Genomic DNA, 15,138 nt, shown 5'->3' with positions numbered 1-15,138 from the left:
TTCCGCGGGCGGGGGGTGGGGGGGGGGGAGTGATGGTTCAGGCGGTGATGCGAGCGATGGGGGGCAGCTGATGAAGCTTCCCCACTGGCTCGCTGCTCACCTCTTGCTGGGCAGCCCGGCTCCTGACAGGGGGTTGGGGGACCCCTGCTCTACAGCATGACTGCCACACTGCATATGCGACTTAGTTATCCTGTATGTCCTCATAAAGGTAGCGTTTTGTCTGTTCACACACTGCTGTAGCATCAGCACCTACGAGAGTGCCTGGCAACACACGAGGGACTCATAAAATGTGTTGACTGGATGTATGATCTGTGTCAAATGTTACCGAGAGATCGACACAACATAGCTAACATTTTGCTGAGTGCTTGCTGTGGATCAGGTATTGTGCTCTTTCTAGAACTCTGGCTGTGAAGGAGAGAACCAGGGTGAGTCTCCTCACCTCCCATTATTCAGCTTACTCTGTTATGGTGTCTAGCCCTCCCCTCCATCAAATCTGCTGTGGCCAAGATCACTAGTGGACCTCCACATCAAATGCAGTAGACAGTTGTCAGTAGAGTCTGGAATCAGACTAGAATTCGGGGCTCTGCCACCACGAGCTACATGGTCTTAGTGAGACTTTTTAAAAATTTAATTTAAAAACATTTACAATGGGCTGCCCTCGTAGCACCGTGGTTAAGAATCCACCTGCCAAAGCAGGGGACACGGGTTCGAGCCCTGGTCCGGGAAGATCCCACATGCCGTGAAGTAACTAAGCCTGTGCACCACAACTACTGAGCCTGGGCCCTAGAGCCCGTGAGCCACAACTACTGAAGCTCATGTGCCACAACTACTGAACCCCACATGCCTAGGGCCCATGCTCCACAACAAGAGAAGCCACCTCAATGAGAAGCCCACGCACCGCAACAAAGAGTAGCCCCCGCTCACCGCAACTAGAGAAAGCCCACGCGCAGCAGCGAATACCCAACATAGCCAAAAACAAATAAATTTATTTGTAAAAAAAGAAAATCACCTCAAAAACATATACAATGGTGTGTTTCCTTAAGCTGACATTATATAACTTATAAAAAGCAAAAGACTCACACGAAATTAATTTTTAAAAACGATAAGCACTGAGCATTTCCTTGTGGACAACTGACTGGCTTTGCATACACACCTGAAGGCATTTACACACCTAGGGAGACCTCCAATTCTCTAGGGTGTTCGTCACCGCCCTCGTGTCACAGAGTCAATCGTGCAGATGCTTACAATAGCGCCTGGGCAGGCTGAACAATCAACTGGAAAAACTCAGGCAGGGACCACAAAACACTGTGTCTTTCAGAGCAGCTTTTTCTGATACTTATCACCAACGGTCACAGGCAGACTTCAAGTCAACAGTCAGCCTCGCTCAAGAGGGTCCGTCAGGTATTACAGGATGGTTTTCATACATGTGCTGAGGAGACATTTTTATTTGACTTCAATGATGGTTTCTCAGCATATCCTTTTCTTGGCTGACAGAGAGGCCCTGACCAAAGAACTTAACTCAGCACTCATCTCGAGAGGAAAAAAGTGTATTTCAGAGCCCCCTTAGTGGGAAGACAAAAGTAAATGTAGTCTGTCCCCAAATTAGCCTATTGCAAACTAAAATCATTCATGTGTATACCTAAAGAAATACATGCTGGGAATAGTGAATTTTTCAGAAGAGTTTTCATTTATTTTTCTACCTCCAAAGCTCATGTTAGTTCCATTATACTTAGATTCTAAGGAGCTTAAACTCCTACAGTTATATTCCACTATTCTGCACTGATTACAGTTATTTTAAATAGATTTAAAGCACATATCCTTAAACTATTTTGCATTGGTTACATTTACTTTAAACATTCTAAACATGTATCCTTAAACTCTAAATTTTGTACATTTAACATTTAAGCTACTTTAAAATTGGGGGACAAAAAGTTGCCTTTTATAGAATAAACCTAGTCTGCAATTTTAATTTTGGGTTAAAACAGACTAATAAAAAGAAAGATATAGAGAAAGAAACTGACACACATTTAACAACAACCAAATTCTTCTCCTGAGAAGGCTTAAAAGTCTTTCTAAAAGGACAGAAACTGAGGCAAATTCCAAAGGGAAGGAAGAAAGAGAATAAACCTTCCCCTAAAACCTAGCTGCAGAGCTGAGAAAACATTCTGGAGTCCTGCCTGAATGTCCCCTGTTCACGTGAATGCATTCTGTTTGTTAAGGGCAAGACAAAGCCATTGTCTGATGACAAAGCTTGTTGCTGACAAACGCTAGGGCAACTTGGTGCTCAGACAATTCTGTTTATTTTTGCCTCAGAAAACCAATGCCATGTTCAGGGCTAAATGACTAACAGGGCGCTCCTGCAGCGCACGCAACTGCCGTGCAAAAATCCCAGTAAATCCAGCGATGCAGATGAATACGCTTCTTTGTGACCTGAGAACCCGTCCATCCAAGAAATCTTCATGCCAAAAGAGAAGCGCAGGCAAGAGGGTGGAAGATGCACTGCCCAGCTCAAGTGAGACTCCTGCAGCTGTCTCTCTGCAGAGACCTACGTAATACTGCACACTGTTAAAAACCGGTTAACCACACAATGTTTAATCCAGATTAAAAAAGAAGGCTGAGACCACAAACAGTGGCAGGTGACACACTGGGTAGCAGTGGCTCTTTACACGGGTGCCGAGAAGAACACACGAGTGATATAATCTTCTAAAACAATTAATTATAAATGTCTACTGTTTTCCTTCCTAGAGAGTCTAGATTCTACTGAGGTCAGAGCAAAAGGAAAGGGGGTCATTTGCGGAAAAAGACATTTGGATTAGACCTTAGGCGAACCCTATAAGGATATTTCAGTGGACCTATGAACAACATCACAGAACTGCTTTTTGCTGTAAGCCTTCTGCCCATGATATAGTTCTTCCTTAAGTGAGTAAAGTGACTTGCAGTAAAACAAAAACACCAGGGGACAACTGTTAGATACTATTTCCAATGTGGCAAAGGAGGGTAAAGTAACCTACAGTGCAAACCAAGGGCTCCAGAAGTAGCACAAGTGTAACTGGATTCAAACGGCACCGCTATATCTTTCAAGTACTCAGGAGTATCAACAATAGAGCATTTCTTTTCTCATAGTGCGCTATCAAATTCCAAGGCACAGCCTAACGGCAACAGCCTCGGCAGGTTGATTGAGGAATTCCACGGATGACACAAAGCAGGATCTCTCAGCCTGGGCACCAGCGACATTCTGGGTGGATAAATCTTTGCTGTGGGGCTGTCCTGTGTTATCATGGGATGTTTAGCAGCATCCCTAGCCTCTACCACTAGATGCCAGTAGCATCCCTTTCCCCCTGTGTGACAGCCAAAAATGTCTCCAGACCTTGTCAAATGCCCCTGTCTTCCCACCCCACTGAGAAGTATTAATACAGAGGCACAGCTCCTGTCAGACTGTAGAAGGCAAGGCTACACTACCCCCTGACTCCCCAGCATTGGGTTCTGTCCCCCATGATGCACAGGTCTCCTCACACACCCCCATGCAATCAAGGGAAGGGATTAGGGGGTTCCTTGCTAGAAAACGTCACTGACAGGCTAACAAGTCTTTGAATCTTTCTTGAACATTGAAATACAAGTTTCAATAAACCCCCTTGAGAAGAGGGTTCAAGAAACAGGTATGGATTTACTCAGGGACTAGTCCAGTTTCCAAAGGAGAAGTGGTGCTTCCTTCCTACTGTGAAGCTGATGGCAATTCTCAGTAGTCACTGGTCGTCACAAAACTTCCTCAGAGTAATCTGAAAATCACCTCAAAAGCCGCCCAGGAACTAAAACAATATTTACCTTTCTTTTCAACTTGAGGCCGGAATGTTCTCTGTTTTACAAGTGGGATCCTCTTACCACACCAAACACCTGAAATTTCAAAGTCTGGAGTGTGTTACTCCGCTTTAGTAGAAAGTATATTTGAGGAATAATCAGAGATCCTCTAGCAGGAGCTGATGGTGGAGCCTCTCACGTTACAGTGGAGAAGAATACAGGGGCCTCAGGGGGCAGGCAAGGCCGAGTCAGGTGCCTACAGCGCACCTGTTATCTCCTTCCTTTAAACACCTCAAGGGCTGAAACTTCCAGTACTTCCTTTGGCTTAAGGCCCTCCAGCACGCTTGCAATAGATTTTTTAAATAATAGCGTCCTATCAGTTAAATCCACACATCAAATTGCCGGGAGAACCCTTCTCCCACATTAGAACTGTGACTTGAACAGACAGAAGACAGCCACTTAGAACGCAGTTCTGAGGCATACGATTTCTAAGTTTGGAGCATGACTCGCGTAGCATCTGCCTGTGTGAGTGAGCAGTGCGGTGGGCAGAGTCCAGGACTAAAGTCCAGGAGACGTGGGTTCAAGTTCCAGATCAGCATGTGACTACCCAGGTACCTGTTTAACGTCTCTGGACCTGAACTTTATTCGTACAAATGCAGGTCTTAGAATGGAAGATGACTAAAGTTTTCTGGGAGAAGAGAGGTGGAAGAAGAGGTGGATATAAAATTATATATGTGTAATTTTATATGTAACTATATAAAATTACACTCCCTGTAGAGAGTGTAATGGAAGTGCCCTGAGCCCTCGGGCCCTCAAGGCAGGTAAGGGATGGGGCTGTGCTGGATGCTGGGGAAGGAACCGCAGGCTCTGGACGCTGCCACACTCAGAGCATCAGGGCTGGGCAGAGGGAAACCCTGGCAAGCGCCCTGCAGCAGTGGCCTGGGGTGCTTTGTAAGTTTAGGTCATTCATAAATTAGAAACTCTGTCAAATTACTGCAATGCTAGGAAGTTAGACCACAGAGCATTAGAAAGGACTCTGAGAAGTCCGCTAGAGTCTACAGAGTAGCTCCTTCGTTCAGGCAGGGACACCTTTACATCCCAAATCAGAAGACAAATATTATTTTAAAAAATAATTCCTAATGGAAATCATTATGGTTCTTATCAACAAGTAACTGTGTGTATGTACATACCTCAGTGTAGTCTGAAGTCCTTCTACACTTCTGCTTGACACATTCAGTTCCAAAACTCTTTACTTACACTCTAAACAAGATGCACACAATGTTGCCAACACCTCCCAATCTACACTATGAGCACGTCACCCCCAAGAGTGCAGTATTTATATACGGCAGTTTCTATCAGACTCAAATCAACATTATGTCCCTCTTTGCAGTCAGCTGAATAAACACTACTCTTGAATCACTTTATAATTTTTTTTTCTTTAACAATTCATTTAATGTTTCAGTATCATTAGTCAGAAGTCTTGTTAATTTGCAGGGTCTGTTTGTCCACAGAGGATCCTTTATTTCCTACCGGGGAAACAGCCTATGTGTTTTGTTTTGTTTTGTTTTTTAATTTTTATTGGAGTATAGTTGATTTACAACGTTGTGTGTTAGTTTCAGGTATATAGCAAAGTGAATCAGTCATACGTATACATATATCCACGCTTTTTTTTTTTTTTAGATTCTTTTCCCATATAGGCCATTACAGAGTGTTGCGTAGAGTTCCCTGTGCTGTACAGCAGGTTCTTAATTAGTTATCACTTTAACTATTCTTTTTTGTTTGTTCGTTTGCGGTATGCGGGCCTTTCACTGTTGTGGCCTCTCCTGTTGCGGAGCACAGGCTCCGGACGCGCAGGCTCAGCGGCCATGGCTCACGGGCCCAGCCGCTCCGCGGCATGTGGGATCCTCCCGGACCGGGGCACGAACCCGCGTTCCCTGCATCGGCAGGCGGACTCTCAACCACTGCGCCACCAGGGAAGCCCCACTTTAACTATTCCTGATAACATTTCAGGATCCAGAACAGCAGTGGGGTGGGGGAAAGCTTTAAAGGGAGCTGAGATACTGGGCTCATTCACATCCAACTGCAGGGAAAATGTAGCGTATGTTCCATTACTACTAGAATTCCTACACTTGGCCAGTATCTTAGTTCGGGCAACTATAACCAAATGCCACACACCGGCTGCCTATAAACAACAGAAATGTATTTCTCAGTCTGGAGACTGGGAACCCAAGATTAGGGTGCCACCACAGTTGAGTCCTGGTGAAGGCCCTCTTGTCTGTGGCAGACTGCCACCTTCTTGCTGTGTCCTCACACAATGGGAGAGGCTGGGGAATCTCTCTGCAGCCTCTTTTATAAGTCAACAAGTCCATGCATGAGGGCTCCACTGTCACGACTTAAGTACCTCCCAAAGGCCTCACCTCCTAATACCATCAAGTTCGGATGTTAGGATTTCAACCAAAGGATTCTGGGAGAACACAATTATTGAGACCCTAGCAGCCAGCTAATTTTACTAGACCGCTTCTCAACTACCTGGGCTGTTCTAATTGTAAATAAAAAGCTAGAGTTGGGCACTAAAATGCAAAGGCGAACAGATCACTGGCTCTACAGTAGCAGTCCTCGCAGTGTGCTTACTGGATAAGCAACAGCAGCATCTCGGGGGAACCTGTGAGGAACACGAACTTTCAGGGCCCCCTCAGAGCCACAGAATCACAGACTCTGGGGCCCAGAAACCTGCACCTTAACAGGCCCTCCAGGTGATTCTGACACACACTATAGTTTGAGAACGACTGGTCTCCGGGATTGGTCTCCGCCCAAACTTCTCAGGACAGCTCCCAAGGCCCTTTAGGATCGGCCCCCGTCTTCCCATCAAGGCTCATCTCTCCATTACATCCCAAGCACCTGCACAGTGTCTCAGCTGACATAACCCAGGTACAAATGCACACGGGGCAGCATCCAGCCGCAGCCATCCGATAAGCCCAAAGGGGGTGAGAGCCACTCAATCTTTTGGACTCAACTCTGCTACCCTTAAGAGAGCACCTTTCTTGAGCTCTGGCCCAGGTAGAGCTGACACTCCACACATCTGTGCCACTACTCAATCCTGAACCTGCAACACTCACTGAATTTATCAAATTGTACTGTGATTTTGTTTGTGTATCCACCTGTCTCCATCTCCTGAAGGTCGGGGACAGTTTCATGCATTGCACAGCTGTGCCTCATACATAATGGCACTCGCAAGATGTGTGCTGAGTGACTGAAGACCTACTTCTGGTGATTAAGATATCCTTCAGAGTCCTTTCTCTACTGACGTGAAGGGTCCTAGGAACTCAGATGGTCTTTCATCTACCCAGGATCAGCAGGGGGCGGGGGGGGAGGTGTTGTGAACAAAGCAGAGAAATTCGAGATAAAATATAAAGGATAAGTAGGAGTTATCTAGGCTTAGTGATACTGAGTGTAGGGCAGCATTCCAAGAAGAAGAAACAGAATGTGCAAAGAATATGAGGCGGGAGGAATTGGGGTGAGTTGAGGAAAGAGAAAAGTGAGTGTGGCTGGAGTTCAGAGGGAGGGGGTGGTCTGGCGGGAGATGAGGCTGAAAATCCAGACGGGGCCAGAGCAAGCAGGGCCTTGCAGGTTTCACTTCAAAGCGTTGTTATTCTAAGAACAATGGGAAGACCATGAAAGGTAAGCATGGGGGTGGCATGATTAAGATCTGTATTTTTAAAAAATCACTCTGGCTTCAGTATGAAAAATAAATTGAATAGGGGCAGGAGTGATACAAGGAAACCAATTAGGAAGCTGCTGCCTTAGTTCGAGAGAGACGGGTGGTGGAAAATGGTGGTGCAGAGAAAGAGCCGAGTTGAGATATATTTAGGAGGTCAGTCTGTGGGAAGGTGATGGACTAGATAAAGCGCATGATGGAGAAGGAATGAACAAGGAGGACTCCTAGGTTTCTGACTTACTCGATGGATGGCAATGCCATTCACAGAGACAAGAAACTACAGAAGATGACCAGTTACGTGGGACCTGATTTGGACCTTTTCATTTGGAGGTGTCTTTTGATATCCAAATAAAAATGTGCAGTAAACAGTAGGTAAGTAGAAAAGCAGAGAATAGAGGTTCTGTAGATGGAAATTTGGAAAGTCATCAGCATATAGATAAAGGAAAGACTAACCAGACAAAGAACACAGAGCAGTGCCACCCAAAGGAACTGTGGTGATGAGGGATACGTTCCACGCTATCCAATACGGTAGCCACACATGGTTACTGAACACTTGAAACATAACTGGTGTGAATGAGAAACACAATTTTACATTTTTATTTACTTTCAGTTAATTTAAATAGCCACATAGGTTAATGGTTACTGCATTGGACAGCACAGGTACAAAATAATGAGAGTCAGAAACAAATCCTGAGGAACTCCAACATCTGAAAGCTGAATGGAGACAAATAAGCAAGGCGATAAACAAACAAACAACTAGAATGACAGAGTGTTAGCCAGGGCAGGTGAAAGCTCAGGAAGACAGTAGTCACCAATGTCACATGCTGCCGAATAGTCAAAAGATGAAGACGGAAAAATGTTCACTGAAACTAGCTAGTTGGACTTACTAAACTTCCCAAATTCCATCACCAACAAGAAGTTGATGTGATTAGCAGGTAAAATTCAGGCCTCCGTCAATATGTTTGGCCAGAATGAATGATAAAATAAGGTCAGAGGCAAGAAAATTTTGTGAGCAGACTTAAAACTTCTGAGACCAAGTGCTTCAAACTGTTTAATATCTATGAATTTGCTCTAAGAACCTCCTTCTCTAATCATACCTAATTTTCTTGCCCATAGGACAAGGATCTGAGTTAGATGGTCTCAAAACTTTTTTATTTTTATGATTATTTACTTTCCCTAGAATTTTAGCAGCAGTTAAACTAGCTGAGGCACTGTAAAGACTTTTAAAATCATTCGATACCTTATTTCTTAAAAAGCTCAAAATACCATAAGAAAAGAGCCATCGAGGAAAGAATCAAACTGAAATTTCTACATTGTTAAAAGAGAGGAACTTGCTCTTCATTTAAGATAAACTAATCTACTTATGAACCTGAAACATGTACAGAGTTTTGTGTGAATTTGCTGGAGTCTGTTGACGCTCAGAAGCCTTATTTGAACCTTCCTGTGTATACAAAGTAAAGTGGTCCCCCCGACCCTACTCTATCATCCTGAGAAACGTCAATGCAGAGTCAGCTGGTTAATTCCTTAAGGTTTCAGAGGAAACACAATCAGGTAATTTCTCCCCACTTGTTATACGGCATTTTTTCCTCTGAATCCTCAAAATATTTTCACAATTGCACACCATTTCTTGATCGTCAACAATTATAGTTGAAAAAGACCTGCCTGAAACATACTTATATGTAGCAAAAAAATTGTACTTTAGCATATATATACTATTTTCATAAAGTTCCCATCTCTAGTTTGAATCCTAAGTATTCTTAGTATCTTCCGTCTGGTCATTCTTTTTTTTTTAAAACTCCTTCATTTTCCCACTCACAAAGAGGACATGGAAATAAGGAGAAACAACACTGGAAACGAAACTGCTTAAAACCTCACACACAAGCCGGCAGCATCATCACACGGTCACTCTGAGCACAGCCCGATTTTCTAGGTTTAAGGAAACAGTGCAGGCAGGTGCAGCTGGTGACGAGAGGTTAACACACAGACTGAGGCTTTCCCCGGATTCTCCGCCCGATGATATTTTCACTAGATCGCACTATCCTCAAAAAAAACAACAAAACGATTCTATTTGAGGGGAGCCTTTTAATGGTAAAAAATCAAAGTTTCCGTAGTGCCTTTTACAGGGAGGAAAAAACACACACACAAAAAACATTTGTCTGGAAATAAATTACAGATTAATTTGAGAAAGAATGAGATAAAGTAACTTTATGTGACAGCTGTACATCAAAACTCCAAAGGTCACAGAGAAATAAGAACTGTTTCCAATAATAATATGCTACTGGACATTTTATTAAAAGAAAAAGGACAATGGGGAATGTTCAATTTGACCTTCAAAAAATACCTGGGCTTCCCTGGTGGTGCAGTGGTTGAGAGTCTGCCTGCTGATGCAGGGGACGCGGGTTCATGCCTCAGTCCGGGAGGATCCCACATGCCGCGGAGCGGCTGGGCCCGTGAGCCATGCCCGCTGAGCCTGCGCCTCTGGAGCCTGTGCTCCGCAACAGGAGAAGCCACAACAGTGAGAGGCCCGCGTACCACAAAAAAAAAAAAACAAAAAAAAAACCCTGCACTTCAATTATAACAACCTAATTCTTTAAGATTGAAACCACCTACACATGAACTTCAAGAGTGAAGACAGCAGATGGTATTATTTATGAGGGAAGTCACTTCAGACTCTTAACACATTATTCTCCCCTAACAACGGGCTGTGCAAAGATACACAGAAATAGGAGACAATTAACTATTACCTCTATGTTGTCACTTCCAAGCACTTCTCCTCAGGGTTGCTCTCTCCCCACAGCGTGAATCCCAGCTTAGAAACGCCGGATGGGCACTTCTCCACCCTCCTGTCGTCCCAGGTCCACAACGCCAGGGCCTGTGAGCTCTCTCACCCCTGACCCAGACCCCTACACATCCCCTGACTCTTTGAGTGTCTTCACTGAGAAACCCTTTATGATCACCAAGAGAAGGCAAGCTAGAGACTGAGGAAACTGAGGCCTAGAGAAGTGAAGGACGTGCCCAGGTTTCACTGGGAAGCCGGCAAGAGAACCAAGGCCTCCTAAACTCCAGCTCCCGCATTTCTTCTTCTGCACCCAAACCTCATCTCACCAACCCCCCTGAAGCAGCGGGACCTCACAGGAACAGCAGCAGTCTAGGAGTTGGGACCTCAGACGTAAGCTCTGGACAGCCATGTCCTCATCTGTAAAGGCAGCAGGCGGTACCAGCACCATCATGTCCCCCCATCTGATCCCTCCCCACATCCAATTAGTTGCCAACTAGGCTGTCTTTCCTTTATAACCTTCCTTATGAGTCCCTTCCTTTTCACCACCATTATCTACACCCTGATTGCTATACATCATTCCTGGACACTGTGTCACCCTCTGTCTTTTATTTTAGCCACTCTAGTGGGTGTGAAGTGGTATCTCATATTAGGTTTGATTTGCATTTTCCTAATGTCTAATGATGTAGGGCATGTTTTCAAGTGCTCATTAGCCATTTGTATATCTTCTCTGGAGAAGTGCCTATGCAAATCCTTTGCCCATTATCCAATTGGGTTGTCTTTTGATTACTGAGTTGTATGAGTTCTTTATATATTCTGGATACAAGCGCTATATCATATACATGATATGCAAATACCTTCTCCTATTCTGAGGGTTGTCTTTTTACTTTCTTGCTGAAGACACAAGTTTTTAACTGTAGATGAAATCCAATTTACCTTTTTTGGGTCACTTATACTTCCCCTCATTCTTATAGAGACCCACACAGTTTGCTAGGATACTGATTCCATGGAACCTGTCTTTGTTCTGGACATGAAGACACACGGTAGCTGAAATTGCCTATATGGTTTTGGCTGCCCAACTTCTTTCTGAGATTTTACTTCTTAATCTAAACCCTATTATAGACTTAAAAGAGACTAATTTAGGAAAAGCTAACTACTGGTAACAGAATTAACCCAAAAGAAGAGTAATGTAGCAAATCTTAATGTGGTTATAGACCTTACTGAAAATAAATGCTTCTAGCATTTTCACGAAAGAGGAACTACAATGCTATCTTTTTTAAAAAAATTAATTAATTTATTTATTTTTTGGCTGCGTTGGGTCTTCATTGCTGCGCACCGACTTTCTCTAGTTGCGGCGAGCAGGGACTACTCTTCGTTGCTGTGCGCAGGCTTCTCATTGCAGTGGCTTCTCTTGTTGCAGAGCACGGGGTCTAGGTGCACGGGCTTCAGTGGTTGTGGCACACGGGCTCGGTAGTTGTGGCGCAGGGGCTTAGTTGTTCCGCAGCATGTGGGATCTTCCCAGACCAGGGCTCGGACCCACGTCCCCTGCATCGGCAGGCGGATTCTTAACCACTGCCCCACCAGGCAAGTCCCTACAATGCTATCTTGAACTTACAAGTTACAGTGTTTCGGGTTGAATTGTGTCCCCCCAAAAGATACGTTTATGTCCTAAACCCTGGTACCTGTGAATGTGACCTTACCTGGAAACAGGTCTTTGCAGATGTCCTGCCAAAGATGTACTGCTTGACTCTCATCTAAGAGCCAAGAAGCAAGACCTGAAACATATTCTTCCATCACTGCCCTCAAAAGAAACCAACCCTGCCAACACCTGGCTCTCAGACTTTGAGACTCCAGAACTATGAGAAAATGTTTCTGTTATTTAAACCACTCACTCTGTGGCACTCTGTTACACAGCCTTAGTAAACTAACACAATAACGAAGATAAGAAAGGTGTCTCTGACTAAACTCACACAACAGGGAGAGGCACTGAGAAAAGCCAGACAATGGCGGCAACAAGAAATCCCTCTCTAGTGTTCTCCTTAAAATGTCTGTCAAACTGTCTGAAAATAAACTATCTTCTCTGCAGGACCAATGGGGAAAAGCAGAGGAGCAGAGCCTGTGCTCTTAGAGGAATTAATCAGATCACATCTCCTTTGCTCAAAAGCCTCCAAAGACTTCCTCATTCAGAGTAAAAGCTGAAGCCCCTACAGCGTAAGTAAGGCCCTTCAGGACAGGGTCTCCTGCCACCTCTGATCTCTGGCTTTCTCTCCCCCCACCCACCCCTCAAGCAAGTCTGCATGCTTCTGCCTCAGACTTTTGCACCTGTCCTTCCCAGACCCCCTCGGGCCACTAGGGCTTTGCTCACAGGTGCCCACCTGGGCGAGGTCTCCCCAGGTCACCCTGTCCAAGTGCAAAACCCTCCCCTTCCGGCTGAGCCAGCATTCCTTATCACCGGCCCCCACCTCGCCACAGTTCAACAAGAAGGGAGAACTTGTTTTTCCCCAAGGCACGTCTCACCGTCTGAAGTGCTGTGCATTTTACTTGTTGACTGTCCCGACTGCCTCCCAGCCTAGTTCAGGGACTCCGTGAATGCAGAGATTTCGCCGTGTCCACTGCTGAATCCTAATCACCTAGTCAGCGTTCAATAAACATTTTTTAGTGAATGCATTTGCGCAATCTTCCTCACTGGGCTGAGATTAAGAATAAGTGCCTCTTCGGAGTCTATACCCTCTTTTGTTTGTTTTTTTTTAAAACATGGCTCCTACCTTCTGTCAGAGACTCAGGAAGACAAGTAAAAGTCCCCAAGCACCCCTTTGCCTCTGTGTGCTGATTAGAAACCTGGGCACAGGTTAGAGTCTCTGGCCCAAGTCTTCTTGCCCTTTCGGGACCCTCCACTCCCAGACAGGAACTTGAGGGGGCCTGGAGATTTCCAGGGGAAAGTCTAGCCTACAAGGTAGTAGTGTTGGTGCCTGTCAGCTGGGAATCCTGACCTTCTCTGCCCTCCACAGAGTAACACGTCCTGCAACTTCATAAATGAAGCACCGGGCAAACTGTAGGGAGGTGGGAGCCAATTTCAGACCTTGATTATTCCTCAGTATCAAAGCCTGGATAACCAACTCGTTATTTGAAGAGAAATAAACAGGAAAAAATTATAGAACATGGTTATGTATATTTTTAAATCTACAAGAGTAGAGGAGGAAAGATGTTCACTATACAAATGTTTAACTAAAGGAGGGACTTTACTGGCGGTCCAGTGGTTAAGAATCTGCCTTCCAATGCAGGGGATGTGGGTTCAATCCCACGTGCCGAGGGACAACTAAGCTCACGTGCCCTGGAGCCCACGCATCACAAGTAGAGAGAAGCCCGCGTGCCGCAACGAAAGACCCTGCATGCCGCAACTAAGACCCAATGCAGCCAAATAAATAAATATTTTTTAAAATAATAATAAATAAAAATGTAAAGGAAAAGGTTAAGTAAATTATGAAACATCAACTCACGAAAGTCATTCAAATCACTATCAAGATTATGTTCCAATATAGAAATATCAATGAGTATTAAGATTAAATTTTAATGAGAAAAAATTATGAAACCATGTTTAGTTTAAAAACAGAACAGAAGCAATATGTACCCACTGACTAATATTCTAAAAATTATGACTACAGATGAATAAAGTTTATAAGGGAGCACAGAGCTACAAACAAAGATTTTTATCAGGATGAAATTACACTTACTTTCTCTTATGTTGTTACACCATGATTTACACAAATCTGAAATATTTCAATATATGCTCATACTTGTCAAAGCTCTCACAGGAGAGAGAAGGCTGGAGACAGACCTACGACCTTTAGTAGGTGTATGTGAAGAAAACAAGCTGGTTCTTACCCTTGTGCCTCTTCAGCTGGGGGAAGCTGCTAATTGTAGTTGCTTGGATTATCTCCACTACAATTTGATACCTGAGTTTTAAAAAGAGAAAACAAGAAAAGACTGAACAGGAAAAAAGTACTATTTTCAGAGATGCATTTAGACTGCATTTGTACTAATCAACTATAACACTGTGAATCCTGCCCAAGTATCATTAAACCACCCAACAGGGATGAAGTCGTTGGTCCGGGTGCTGGGCCACGTGCTACTCATTTCTGAGATCGGAGGGTAAGAGCTGTGAAGGTACTTCCCCCACTCCATTCCCTGTACGGACGCACTCCCACCTGGCCCCCAGTGAAGAGGGAAACCTTGGTCATGATCGGCTGCTCCCTCTCCCCCGCCCCCACCTCTGCTCTCCTCCCCGCTACCAGTAACCAGAGTCTATTGATTCTACCTCCTAGGCCTGCACTGTCCAATGGGGTGGCCACGGGCCACGTGGGCTACTTAAGTTAGAGCACAAGTCTAGTTCCTCAGTTGCACCAGCCGCATTTCAAGTGCTCAGCCACCTCATGGACCTCATGGACCACAGTGGACGGTGCAAAGAGAACACTTCCATCACTGCAGGAAGTTCCACTGGATGGTACTGTCCTACACACTTCTCAAAGCTGTCCTCTCCCCTCCAGTCCCACTGTCACCATCTTCGTGATTTCCTGCATTACTCCTCACTTAGAAGAGCATTACAGACCAACGGATCCAAAGCATCTGCAGTGGGACTCTGGTGTCAACAGTGTCTAAGCTCCCCAGGTCATTCCCACGCACAGAGAGAGTTGACAGCCACTGGAGCAGAACACCAGGTAGATGTACATGTGACTGAGGTCACCTCTGTGTGAGGAAAAAGAAAAACTTATATTTTTAGTGCCAAGTACAACTCTAGAATTGTGGCTATTTTCAGCATATTCAAGTCAGGTGAGTTATGACCCCAAGTTCTTAA

At 44.7% G+C, this 15,138-nt stretch overlaps 1 protein-coding gene across 1 annotated transcript in view; it reads right to left on the bottom strand.

Annotated features, from left to right (window-relative positions):
* The window catches only part of SNX25 (sorting nexin 25), a 117,295-nt gene that overhangs the window by 38,478 nt on the left and 63,679 nt on the right, over nt 1-15,138 (bottom strand). The window contains exon 6 of the mRNA XM_007466526.1: nt 14,169-14,239. Within this exon, the coding sequence (XP_007466588.1) occupies nt 14,169-14,239 (71 nt within the window). The remainder of the gene's footprint in view (nt 1-14,168; nt 14,240-15,138) is intronic.

This window comes from Lipotes vexillifer, unplaced genomic scaffold, assembly GCF_000442215.2.
Source record: "Lipotes vexillifer unplaced genomic scaffold, Lipotes_vexillifer_v1.1 scaffold951, whole genome shotgun sequence".
Taxonomy (NCBI): domain Eukaryota; kingdom Metazoa; phylum Chordata; class Mammalia; order Artiodactyla; family Lipotidae; genus Lipotes; species Lipotes vexillifer.
This window is presented reverse-complemented; position numbering and strand designations above follow the sequence as displayed.